Here is a 13,871-nt window from a genome sequence, read left to right as displayed (position 1 = left end):
GGTTTGTGGTAACACAGTTGGGGTGTGTGTGCACGTGTGTTGAATGTCAATTAAATTAATTTGTTAAAAGAAATACAATTATCCTATGATAAGAAAAATATCTATACCTGCTGTTACAATTATTTATTTCAGCCTTCTGATTTCAAACGCACATGCATAAATTGTCCCTTAAATGTTATACACTTGAATGCTAATATGGTTACTCTGTGGAACACTAGTGATATTTAAAAAAAATCTTTAATTCGTTTCCTATGGCATGATATTGCATAGGTAAAATCCTTATTCTTTAGAAGGAAAGTAGACTTTATGGGTATTTTTAACAGTGAATAATAATAATCTTAGTTAAATGTCATAGACTAATTTTTCTTAAAATCAAATTAACAGTTGATTTTGCTGTTACAAATGTTGTTTTATCTAGCTATACAAAGAAGGAAGTGTGAAAATACATATTCACACCTACACATTCATGCATGCATGCAAAAATCATGAGGAGTTAAGTAAGCCCTTAAAGACTTATGGATTGGGACATATTATAAGTAGATGTGACAGAACATCTCATAGGAATTTAGTTGTGCAAGTCGATCAGTTTTCTGGTGGACAGTCCTTGAAATTTTCCAAAACTGTTTGAAATGTCAGCAGTATACATTTTCTAGATTACTTTCCCTCATTGTTTTAAGTCAATCTCTTAAAATAGTTTGTCAACTAATCCAAAATATGAATGGAACTATAGATAGACTATATCTGTTCCCAGCAATTGGTATATTTTATATTTTGCATTTATTTTGAAACTCAGTAGTTATATAAAATAATACATTTTGTAGAGTATACCATGTAGAAATGGGAGTATTTTTTTTATGGATTTAGATTTATCAAATTGGCTAAATAGGGAAAAAATAGGAAAAAGGAAAAGCCACAATGTTTTATTTGCTAGATATTCTTTCTAGGCTTCTGAGAAGGATACAGTCTTTCCACAGTTCCACCTTCTCTCTGTGTATGCATTTCTACTGTGGTGAGTTATGTACCATGTTTTGCATTAGGTAATTATAACAGTAGGAATTATTTTTCCATTTGCATGATAATTTAGGAATATAATCGCTATTTCTGTATTATCCTATTTACTAAAATACATGGACATGGTAATGATTATTGATAATGGGAACAACTTTACCTTGCCCTTTTATAGAGTGGCCATGAGTGTAGGTACAAATACTGATATGAAATGTATGATGTTAATACTTCTGGAAATATTTTAGGCAACAAGCGAAACATGTTTATTTTGCTATGATAAAATGTCTACCTTTAATATAGAGAGGACAGTGTCTGCTGCCTGCTGTCATGCATTAATCTATACTAAATACCGAGCCAAACTGTAATAATAATAGTAGGTAAATATTCTTGTATTGCGTCTTCCTCATATATGAGTCCATGTGTTTCTTTTGGCATGCATATATTATATAGAAATTATAGGAGACAGGATGGGAATCTGAATTTTATTCAGCAGGATCATACACTCATGGATTATTTTGTTGTATGAGTATGACACGGTAACATCCTTTTAAAATAGTTCTTTAACAATGAAATATTGGAAATATTTCATTTATGATACATACTTTGGTTCTTGATTATTAGTCATAACAATTCCATCATTCTTTTTTTGTACTTTGCTCAACATATCAGCATATCCACAATAACCTTGCAAATATTTTCTTACTATATTAGATTTGCCAGCCTCTTGTCTCAAATTTAAAATTGTCACTTTAGGTTACAGACATTTGGATTCAGTGAGTGTTGTATTGTTTTGTATGAGATAGCATGTGTATACAATAGTAATGCTGGATGATGATGAAGAGGATGATGATTTTAAATTTATGGAAATAAACTGCTGACTGTTTTTGATCCAAATATGATGTGAGAAGTGGAAGACGATGACTTCATTTTCTTCTGACAGAATAAAATGGAGAAGAATAATTATACTTTCTTTTGCAGCTATGGTGGTCTATACTGAATATTACCCACATGTTTACAGTTTGTGATCACATGTTTTCTAAAGTAATTGAATGAAGGGTTTTAGTTGTGTGTTGCTTTCTGTGATGGGACTTTTCAGCTGTAATTTTCAAGAACAGTACTGTTCGACATGACTCGCAATTATTATTTCCTTTGACTGGACATCGTTTTTTTCACTGGTGCCTACAGGTCTTCTGAAGTTTTTTTAAAATTAACATTTTATCCTTTCTTTTCAAACACTACAGTCCTGTTAATAGAGACATTAAAACTTTCATATTAATATATATATTGAAATCAGTATGAAACTTCAGCATCCTTCCAAATTAGATGTATTTTCCCCCCTTTTGTTAACCTGCCAGGCCTTTCAAACGGTTTTGGAGATGGCAATAAAGAGTCGGAAATAGCTGACACTCCACGAAGAAAAGTTGAACCTCGTCGTCGTCGTTGTGCATCAGAGTCTAGCATATCTTCAAGCAACAGTCTGTTGTGTAACTCAAGGTAAAAATATGTTTGCTTAAATGAAAGGATACTCAAAATCTAGTGGAGGGATCAGCAGTGTAGAACTTATAATACTCTACATGGAACCCATAACACAAACACACACACACACACACACACACAGAGAGAGAGAGAGAGAGATTCAGCAGTTAAATTTAATTAAAAGTTAAATTTAGAAAATTAAATACCTCTTAACATTGCATGAATGTACTGTACCTACTAACAAACAGGAAGAGAGCTTTACAAATTATGCTGAGATGTATAAAGCTCAAGATTTTTAGTTCTAAAAAAAAAAGGCAATTTTTTTTTCTTTGCTAGCTAGCTTTTCCTATCAGGGATTGTAGGCATAGTTCAAAATGCAAACATCTTTAAAAAGTGCTCCATGTTATTTTGAATTTCTGAATTAGAATTGAAACAGTTCCTGTTTGTCCTTACAACTTGAGCTACCGGACAGTAGCATGAATATAAGCCTATTGGATCTCTGAAGAAAATAATATTTTGGTGATTTCTAATACATTTTAAAATATGTGTAGTTTTAGCCTGCCAAAATGTGGGAAAGGTAAACCAGCGCTAATACGAAGGCACACCTTAGAAGACAGAAGTGAGTTGATATCATGCATTGAAAATGGAAACTTCGCAAAAGCAGCAAGAATTGCAGCTGGTAATTGACATATTTTCATATGTGTGTTTGTGTGTGTGTTTGTAAGTATTTATCTCCATAGCTTCTAGTTTGCTTAGTACAGTGATACCTCATCTTATGAACTTAATTGGTTCCAGGATGAGGTTCGTAAGGTGAAAAGTTCGTAAGACAAAACGATGTTTCCCATAGGAATCAATGGAAAAGTGATTAATGCGTGCAAAGCCCAAAATTCACCCCTTTTGCCAGCCGAAGCGGTTTTTGCGCTGGTGGGATTTCCCTGGGACTCCCCTCCATGGGAAACCCCACCTCCGGACTTCCGTGTTTTTGCAATGCTGGAGGGGAATCCCAGCATTGCAAAAACAGGCGCTTCGCTGGCAACGGAAGTCCGGAGGTGGGGTTTCCCAGCGAGGGTAGCCTCAGCAAAATTGCAGCATTGCAAAAACACCGAAGTCCTTGAAACCCCACCTCCCAACTTCGGTGTTTTTGCTTTCCAGCGGCTGGAAAGTGGTGGTGGGTATTTGAGGAGGGGACTCGGGATGCTAAGTGGAAAGGCAGACTCTTCTGCGGGTTGGGAACGATGGGTGTCAGTATCCATCCATGCCAGCTCCTAAAAGTCCCCAAAACTTTTCTTTTAAACTTATGGCAGCATCCCGGCTGATTCATTGCTGGGGAAGCTACCCCTTCTGTTAAGGGCAGGCAAAAGACGGCCGTGCCCCCTTTGGCTCATGCTCACCTGCGTGCAATCTCAAAACTTACCTCTTTTGCCTTATTACCACCGGCATTTGGATCCTTGTTTGGGGGTGGGTGGAGGAGGCAGTGGGGGAAGACAGCGCAGGCTGCCAGGAGGGAGCCTCGTGGATGGAGCCTGGGGAGAGCAAAACACGAGCTACTGGGCCCATCAGAAGTTGGGAAACAAGCCGTTTCTGGCCTCTGGGGGGCAGGGAAAGCTGTTTTTGCCCTCCCCAGGCATTGAATTACTGGTACTCACACATGCATTGTAGCGCACGCACACACTGTTTCTGTGCCCAGGGAAAAAAAGGTTCACCATCACTGTGCTAAGTGGACATTTTTGGTTGACATTGATAAAGGAGGTGATGTTAAACTCTTAGATATTTCATTGTGGGATGCTTCATGTGGAGTCTACGGCCCCAAAAACTTTAGCCCAGCTTTAACAGGTATACCAGTTGTGGTTTTTTCTCATTCAGGATGCTCTGGCAGTAATTACTCCTGCTTTCCCACTTTGTACTTGATATGTTGATATGACTGTTAATATGTTTTACATAGAGGTACTCTCTTAAAGACAATTCAGAGATTTCACCTGCTCCAGAATACAATTGGTTCATAACCATTGCAGCAGAATAACAGCAATTTTGTGAGATTTGCAATGGTTACTGTTGGCTTTCAAATCCTTTTTGGATTATTATCCATAAAGTTACTTTGGGGCGTTGTTACTTTTGGGACTATGTTGCCTATAAATGGCCTCATCAATTCACAAAGGCAGAGAGGGCTTTCCTTTAATAAATCAAGATGAAAGGTGCTAGAAATTAAGCCTTCTCAATGGCAGGCCTCTTCCATTTATACAATTGATTCAGATCTCAGTGCTTATTTATTTATTTATTAAATTTGTATGCCGCCCCTCTCCGTAGACTTATGGCTGTATATTAATTTTGTTTTATTGGGAACCATCTATAGTTGTACTAGTCAAGATATGAATAGTTGTAAATAAATGATCTGTGCATGCTAAAATTTGAATCCATTTCACTGAGTATGTTCGTTCTCCAAAGTACAGCTTGCAATTTTCTGTTAGCAAATGATCTTTCTGTGATTATTTTCTCTATTAAATTTATTTATTTATTGGATTTGTATGCCGCCCCTCTCTGTAGACTCTGGGCGGTTAACAACAGTGGTAAAAACAAATGCGACAATCCAATATTAAAACAGCTAAAAACCCTTATTTTAAAACCAATCATACATACAAACATACCATACATAAATTGTAAAATCCTAGGGGGAAAGAATATCTCAGTCCCCCCGTGCCTGACGACAGAGGTGGGTTTTAAGAAACTTACGAAAGGCAAAGAAGGGTGGGGGCTATTCTAATCTCTGGGGGGAGTTCGTTCCATAATAATACATTATAAGCAGTCTTTGACTTATGACCTCTCCCTTAATGATAGTTCCAGTTACAGTAATGGTGAAAAAGCACTGTCTAGCCTCAAAGTTATAACATTGCACCATGGTCACATCATTTTGGCAATCTGCTTGCATTTAAAACAGCAGCAACATCTTGCAATCATGCAATCCTGATTTGTGCCCTTCTCAGCTGGCATCTAGCATGCAAAGTCACTGAGAGAGGCCAAGTGGCTCAAATTCACTCCACCACTGCAGTGATTGTTTAATGACCAGGTAAAAATGGTTATAAAATCAGGTGATAACTCACTTAGCAACCACTTCACTTGGTGGATATAATTCTCGTTCCACTTGTTATAAGTTAAGGACTACTTACAAAGATTTGGTTTATGGCAACTTCTAAATCAAACTGATTTTTAATCATGCTAGACAGCAATAACGATAGCATTTAGGCTTATATTTCATCTCATAGTATAGCGCACTCTGGGCTGTTTACCAATACAGAAGCATTATTTGCATATTTTGCCCAACAATCTGGATCCTCATTCTGTTAACGTCAGAAGAATGGGAGGCTGAGTCGATCTTGAGCAGCATCAGAATCAAATTCCCAAGCTGTGGGCAGAATTTGCCAGCAATAGTTTAGTTTAGTTTAGTTTAATCAGATTTGTATGCCGCCCCTCTCCGCAGACTCGGGGCGGCTCACAGCAATAACAATACAATGTAAAACAAATCTAATATTTAAGTTAATTTAAAAAACACCACAAATTAAAACCAATCATACATACTAGCGTACCATGCATAAATTTTATAAGCCTAGGGGGAGGGAACATGTCAATTCCCCCATGCCTGACGACAGAGGTGGGTTTTAAGGAGCTTACGAAAGACTAGGAGGGTGGGGGCAACTCTGATATCTGGGGGGAGTTGGTTCCAAAGGGTCGGGGCCGCCACAGAGAAGGCTCTTCCCCTGGGTCCCGCCAAACGACATTGTTTAGTTGACGGGACCCGGAGAAGGCCAACTCTGTGGGACCTAACTGGTCGCTGGGATTCGTGCGGCAGAAGGCGGTCCCGGAGATATTCTGGTCCAGTGCCATGAAGGGCTTTATAGGTCATAACCAACACTTTGAATTGTGACCGGAAACTGATCGGCAACCAATGCAGACTGCGGAGTGTTGGTGTGACATGGGCATATTTAGGAAAGCCCATGATAGCTCTCGCAGCTGCATTCTGCACGATCTGAAGTTTCTGAACACTTTTCAAAGGTAGCCCCATGTAGAGAGTGTTACAGTAGTCGAGCCTTGAGGTGATGAGGGCATGAGTGACTGTGAGCAGTGACTCCCGGTCCAAATAGGGCCACAACTGGGGCACCAGGCGAACCTGGGCAAACGCCCCCCTCGCCACAGCTGAAAGATGTTTCTCTAATGTGAGCTGTGGATCGAGGAGGACGCCCAAGTTGCAGACCCTCTCTGAGGGGGTTAGTGACTCCCCCCCCCAGGGTGATGGACGGACAGATGGAATTGTCCTTGGGAGGCAAGACCCACAGCCACTCTGTCTTATCCGGGTTGAGCTTGAGTCTGTTGACACCCATCCAGACCCCAACAGCCTCCAGGCACCGGCACATCACTTCCACTGCTTCTTAACCTTTACACCACCAGATCTTAGCTCATATAGGACAAGAAAAGATGTTGCTTAAAATGGTTTTTTAGCTTCTTCATCCTTTTATTCTTAAAAAGCATCATTTTGTCTTTTCATCAGCTTACCATACAGACCAGCGGTGGGTTCTAACTTACCTTGCTGCTGGTTTGCTTTTTCCTGCACCATGTGACCTTGCCTTGTGCACAGTGGCAAAAAAAATCCATTTTTTTTTAAAAGCCAAAAACAAGATGGCCGGAAACTCGACTTCTGCCCATGCTTAGAAAAAAAAATTATTTTAATTTTTTTTAAAAAATAAATAAATAAATAAAAAAGAGCGATTGTGGCGCCCATTGACCAGCACTGACCAAACCAGATCTGTGACATCATTGTGACATCACCAGCAGGTTACTACCGATTTGGGTGAATCAGTCCAAACTGAGGGGAATCCACCTCTGATACAAATCACAACGAATTATTTTCTAAAACAGCTTTCTTCATTTTAGAAGTTGGACACAATAACATGTGGATTTCAACGGATACTTCCAATTCTGTCCTTGAACCTCTAAAAGTTGTGTGGGCCAAATGTAGTGGCTATCCTTCCTATCCAGCACTGGTAAGTTAGCACTCCATCAACAAAAGCTTTGGGGAAAATCCAATTTATAGAGTAAGGATCTGTTATATAGGAATCAACTTTCTTTAGGGACAAAAACAAGTATCCTGTTACTCACATCTAAAATGTAGTATGCAATTTCTTAATTCCTAATGTGATAAATAACTTGTTTTTTTGAAATTGTCAGGATGTAGAGCTATCTGCTATGTAGGTTCAGTTATATAAACTTTTAACAATATGTATTTTGTATATCATAAAAAATAATCCCAATTTGCACTCAGAGACAGAAGTACAAGTGGTTAATGAAATAACAAGTTTGTATCTGGTTGGTTAGTTACAGACAAACATAAGTTAAAAAAACTTTTCTGAATCTATTTAGAATACATTGCATAGCTAAACACTGACCTAAAGTGATAAACACATAAACATCTATAAACTTTTTATATATGTATGTATGTATGTGTGTATATACTGTACATTCACATACATCTGTCTTTCATATCTTGTTACTAAATGTGAGAGCAACAGTCTGGAAAATAATGAAATTGTTTATATGATAATTTGTTCACATGCCATTTTTTAAGAACTTCAGTAAACTGAATTTTAGGATTGTATTGAACTTCAGGTTCAAAGGCAAAATACATGTAGCATTTTCTGCAACTCTATTAATATATTTCCCAGAAGACCCTGTAAACGGCACAGCTGTAGAGTTCCAGATAGCAGCACATTTTTGTCTTTGAATCCCAAACCCTGCACACAGTGGTGAAATCTAAAGATTTTCCCCACAGGTTCTGTGGGTGTGGCTTATTTTTTGGGCATGGCTTGGAGATCAGGTGACTGTATGGGTGTGGTCAGGTGACTTGGTGGGCATGGCCAACATGTAAAATGTGAAATTCACAACAGCACTCTTGCTTAGCAACTAACATTTTGGGCTCAATAGGGTCATAAGTTTCCTTCCTTCCTTCCTTCCTTCCTTCCTTCCTTCCTTCCTTCCTTCCTTCCTTCCTTCCTTCCTTCCTTCCTTCCTCCCTCCCTCCCTCCCTCCCTCCCTCTTTCTTTTTTCTCTCGTTCTCTCCCTTCCTCCCTCCCTCTTTCTTTTTTCTCTCGTTCTCTCCCTTCCTTCCTTCCTTCCTTCCTTCCTCTTTCTTTCTTGTCTCTTTCCACTTCCTCTTTTTCTCTTTCTCTCCCTATCTCTTTCTTTTTCTTTCCTTGCTCTTTTTTTCTTTCTTTTTTTCTTTCTTTCTTTCTTTCTCTCTTTCTTTCCTCTTTCTCCTTCTCTCTCTCAGGTGCAGTAGCATAATTGCGCTGGACTCCGCTAGCACTCAGAGCCACAGGGGTGAGCACATGTCACCGTTCCACCTTAGCAGCCCACCTCTGATTTCACCTCTGCCCTCACACCTGTAATGTATTTAGGTTTATATCTACTGGGATGAGCATTAAGTCTGTACAGAATTAATTTACATCCAGTATGGAAATCTCTACCAGACAATCCCTTTATGAAAGCAGACTTCAATCAGGTCTCTTGACTTCCAATGGAACATTTAGAAGTGCTTGAGGAAGAGCTATAATGGGGAGGGAATGGAGACATTAGTGTGGAAATTAGGTTCTGAGTTAGAATATCTCAGAAAAAATACATTGGTACATTCAACTCAAGATTTCACTTACTCATAAGTTCATAGTAATATTAATATTTTAAATATTTTTCAAGAATCTTTTAAAACATTGCTAGTTATTTAGTATTGTTTGCGTCTGTTTTATAGATAATTGATCCTAAAATGCCTCGTGTTGCTGGTCATCACAATGGTGTTACAATACCAGTGCCACCCCTCGATGTATTGAAAATTGGTGAACAAATGCAGACCAAATCAGATGAAAAACTTTTTTTGGTTTTATTTTTTGATAATAAAAGAAGCTGGTAAGTAATTGTTCTCTCCCCTTAAAATATTTTTTTTTCTTTGTAAGACAGATAGATATTTAATGGAAATATTCTTTGAAAGGAAATGATTGCTCTAAATTTTGTATTAGAGGAGCAGGGTGTTTTTTTAAGTATAAGTAGTCTATGTAAGGATTGCCGCTTTTAGCAACCATCTGCAGTTATGACTTGGACGAAGAAGTAGCTTTGTAACCAGTCCTTGCCTTTATGACTTTCATAGATCTGCAAAGCAAAGGACAACTGAAGGAATATTATAAAATTGAGATATTTCATTTAACTTTTCTTTTTATATAATAATTTCTATTAAAGTGTAAAGTTTGTAAAGTCACCCTTGACTTATAATAATTTGTTTAATGGCCATTTGAAGATAAAACAGCAAAATAAGTCACTATACAACAACAGCATAGTTATTGAAAAAAGTGACTTATGACCATTTTTCACACTTATGTCTGTTGCAGTATCCCCATGGTCATGTGATCAAAACCCAAATGCTTGACAACTGCTTTATATTTATATTATAAAGATTTTATATTATGATGGTTGTAGTATTCTGAGGTCATGTGATCATCTTTTGCAATCTTTTGACAAGCAGAGTCAATGGGGAAACCAGATTCACTTAACAATGATGTCGCTAGCTTAACAAGTGCAGTGATTTATTTAAGAACTGTGGCAAGAAAGGTTGTAAAACGGGGCAAAACTCAGTTATGTAGCAACAGAAAACTTGAGCCCAGTTATGTTTCTAGATCAAGGACTACCTAAGCACGTTTAAAAACTAATACTGTACCATCAAAGAGGAATGCAAATAATAATAATAATGCAGAGAAAAAGAAATGTGTGTTTGTGTCAGCATCCTTATTTATTGATTGATTGATTGATTTGATTTGATTTGATTTGTATGCCACCCCTCTCCATAGACTTGGGGCGGCTAACAACAGTAATAAAAAACAGCATGTAAATCCAATACTAAAACAACTAAAAAAACCTTATTGTAAAACTAAACATACATACAAACAAACATACCATGCATAAATTGTAAAGGCCTAGGGGGAAAGAATATCTCAGTTCCCCCATGCCTGACGGCAGAGGTGGGTTTTAAGGAGCTTACGAAAGGCGAGGAGGGTGGGGGCAATTCTAATCTCCAGAGGAGTTGGTCCAGAGGGCCGGGGCCGCGACAGAGAAGGCTCTTCCCCTGGGCCCCACTTTGTATGTAAGATTGCCTTCATCTCCCTCCAGACAAGTTCAAACACTTCACCCCATCTGATATTTGTTTCACTTCACTTTTTTGCTGTAGTTCCTGCTGAGTAGAATGGGATTCCCCCCACCCCACCCCCGTGTGAGGTTAGCCCAGTGATGGGCTACCAAAATTTTTACTACCACACTGTGGCCGTGGCTTATGCACATTGTTTCAACCTCTTTCATTGCAAATTGGGTGCTCTGGGGTAGGGCTCCAAATTTTCCTACCTGTACTGCGTTCCTGACCGTACCCGTAGGAGCCCATAACTGGGTTAGCCCTATCTCTGTTTGACTTTCTGAAGTTCCTGAAAATGTGTTTGGTTTCCAGTAACCTTGTAGATCCTGTAGAAAAGCCTGTCAGATGATTATTTTATGTTTAGATGTTCTTTTTATTTATTTTTGAAGTTTTCAACAGATATTGCAATATTGTTTTAATTTGTACACTTCCCGGAGGCACTTTCAGTGGGATGGGGGAATCATACAAATCTGTTAAACTAATAAATAATCCATAAATAACATTAATTCTTATAATTATAATTTCCATATTTATTCTAAAGGTTGTCATTTAAATCATAATTTAATATGATTGGATTGTTGGATATCCCCCCCCACCGCAGCCTAAAATTAAACTGAAACAAAGTTTAAACTGAAGCAAACTTTAAATTAAACCTTGCTCTTAGTCTTGTTTCTCCCATGAAACCTAGAACTATAGCAAAGGCTAAGTGCTTCACCAGCCCCCCAAAAGTATATAATGTTACTTAAAATGATATGATAGACATTTGGAAAAAGAATTACTGGAGAAGCATTCAGTATTTAATTTTTCTTTTACTCCAAAATTCATTTTTAATATTTTTTTCTTTAATTTGTTTACAGGCAGTGGCTTCCAAAATCCAAAATGATTCCACTTGGGATCGACGAAACAATAGATAAATTAAAAATGATGGAAGGTCGAAACTCAAGTATTCGTAAAGCTGTAAGAGTTGCTTTTGATCGTGCTATGAACCATTTAAGTAGAGTTCATGGAGAGCCAGTCAGTGACTTCAGTGATATTGACTAACATAGGTTGTCACCAAGATATAAAACAACCTTGTGTAGAGAACTACAAATTAACCTCTTTGTCTACAAGAATGTATTGAAGATACAGCTCAGTAATCATTGATCCAGTGGCAGAATTCTGCAGACTAAACTGGTTGAGCAGCTTCTCTAAATCACCATTGCCATATTGATTTAAAGTTTTATCATTATGTTGCTGTTTCAAGCATTTCCATTAAAATATATCTTTGTTCATAGTGTTTATAAAATGTATATATATGTATAGTCAGCTCTTAACTTATTCTGATTTTAGATGTAGCTTTAAAAAAATTCTTTCTTTTGTTTGGGAAAAAGATAGATTGTTGCTTCCATTTCTTTTCACATAAAAGAAATACATAGGCACCACTATCCAGCATTAGGTGCTAAGGGACTTTTTAAGGAAATAACATCAGATTGGTTTAGTAAATCATATATTATGATGCGGTGCTGCTTATGTAACTTTTTTGTGATCCATAGTTTTTAACAAGGCCTCTGAATGTTTGACTTTGCAAAAATCATTACTCTTTGCACAAAGTACCACATACCTAAACTGTAAATTTATGACAACAAATAAATATTTTAAATAAGGAATTATTTTGGAGGGTACTTTGTGAGAAATATAACGGGAATAAAATTATGCTATCTATGTACATCAGTTGAAAAAAATATCTAAAAACACTCCATTGTTGCCCAAAATACCATTTTAGACATTTGTTGTGATTACACAACACTGGCTTAAAGCTTGTTAAGTGTATTATTTCTCACTAGCCCATATCCCATCTATCTCCCCTGAATTTTATGTGCCTCCCTGTGTTATATTTATTGTAGAAAATGTATTACTTTGCTTTATAAAGAGAAATAAATAAGAAAAGTATATTGATATACATTTTTATACAGGCACATAAGACAATTTGCTTTGAGAGAAAAAGTTGTCTTGAAAATGGTTGTATAAAATAACTTGATGGGTTGTGTGTAATTTGACCTTTTTTTGTAACTTGTAATCTTTGCTTCAGTGAGGGAATTTATGTAACTTTTAATTTTAGAACACTTTGGTAGCAATAGAAAATTTGGATACATTTTTGTATGGTACATGTGATGTATATAGAATTAGTACTTTATTTTTATTTCAAAGAGGTAAAGCATTACAGTTAGGGAAGGAAATGGTAGGGTGGGTTTCCATTAATATCTTTTATATTAAAAAATAAAGTCAACTATTGATTGTTGTAGCTACTTTCTTTCTATGTTCACTGGGATACTGAATTTGTAACAATGAAAATAGCAAGTATGTTTTCAATGTGATTTATAATGACTATTTATAAGTGCACTGCGTTGAACTCTTCATTGATAATTTAAATACTGTACCAAGGTATATAATATGCAACACCAAATAATGCATACGAATGCACGGAATATTTATGCCCAGCTTTTTTTTCTTAAAATAATGGATTCGAAAATATGGTAAAGCCAATACTTTTAAAATCTTTTAAAACCGTTTCATTGGGTATTCTTCGTTGTAAATCCTGCTTGAATCTTTATTTTAAAGCTACAGCCAATTTTGGAATAGTTTCTAATGTTTTTATTCCCTATGGTTTGTAATACCCTGTCCCCTTAGAGCTTGAAATAAAATTCCTTTCTCAAATGATACTTTTGTCATGAATTTGGCCCCTTAAAATGTCTTTGCACATATCCAGAATTGTTGAATTTCTATTGAACCCTAGTCCTCATGATGGAAAATCCTCTAGCTTTTTTCTTAAGAGTTCAGTTTAGCATAAGGATCTGAATTAAGAATGTATACATTCATGAGCTTTAGGCAATATTTCATAATATTTCAAATATACAGTTGCTGCAACCCAAGTTTTGTATGCACTTGTAATCTAATACTCAAATGAATGTCATTGCTAGATGAACTCTTGGAAGTATTTGAAGTTTCCTTTGATAACAAGAATTCAAAAATTCAGCTATAAATGTGTGTGTGTGTGTGTGTATGTATGTGTGTGTATACACACTCTGCTCAAAAAAAAAATAAAGGGGACACTTAAACAACACAATATAACTCCAAGTAAATCAAACTTCTGTGAAATCAAACTGTCCACTTAGGAAGCAACACTGATTGACAATCAATT

The 13,871-nt window shown here is 36.8% G+C and overlaps 1 protein-coding gene across 4 annotated transcripts in view; it reads left to right on the top strand.

The window, feature by feature from the left end:
* Window positions 1-13,390, top strand: part of BRD1 (bromodomain containing 1) — a 56,427-nt gene extending 43,037 nt beyond the window's left edge. For 2 of the 4 annotated variants that reach the window (XM_070755365.1, XM_070755363.1), the window contains exons 9-13: window positions 2,364-2,502; window positions 3,036-3,163; window positions 7,405-7,514; window positions 9,272-9,426; window positions 11,551-13,390. In XM_070755365.1, the coding sequence (XP_070611466.1) occupies window positions 2,364-2,502; window positions 3,036-3,163; window positions 7,405-7,514; window positions 9,272-9,426; window positions 11,551-11,734 (716 nt within the window). In that variant the 3' untranslated portion in view covers window positions 11,735-13,390. Of the gene's footprint in view, window positions 1-2,363; window positions 2,503-3,035; window positions 3,164-7,404; window positions 7,515-9,271; window positions 9,431-11,550 lie in introns of all 4 variants that reach the window. The other 2 variants (XM_070755367.1, XM_070755364.1) reach the window with 1 other exon arrangement.
* The last annotated feature ends 481 nt before the right edge of the window (window positions 13,391-13,871 follow it).

The sequence above is a fragment of the Erythrolamprus reginae genome, chromosome 6 (assembly GCF_031021105.1).
Source record: "Erythrolamprus reginae isolate rEryReg1 chromosome 6, rEryReg1.hap1, whole genome shotgun sequence".
In the NCBI taxonomy this organism is placed as follows: domain Eukaryota; kingdom Metazoa; phylum Chordata; class Lepidosauria; order Squamata; family Dipsadidae; genus Erythrolamprus; species Erythrolamprus reginae.
This window is presented reverse-complemented; position numbering and strand designations above follow the sequence as displayed.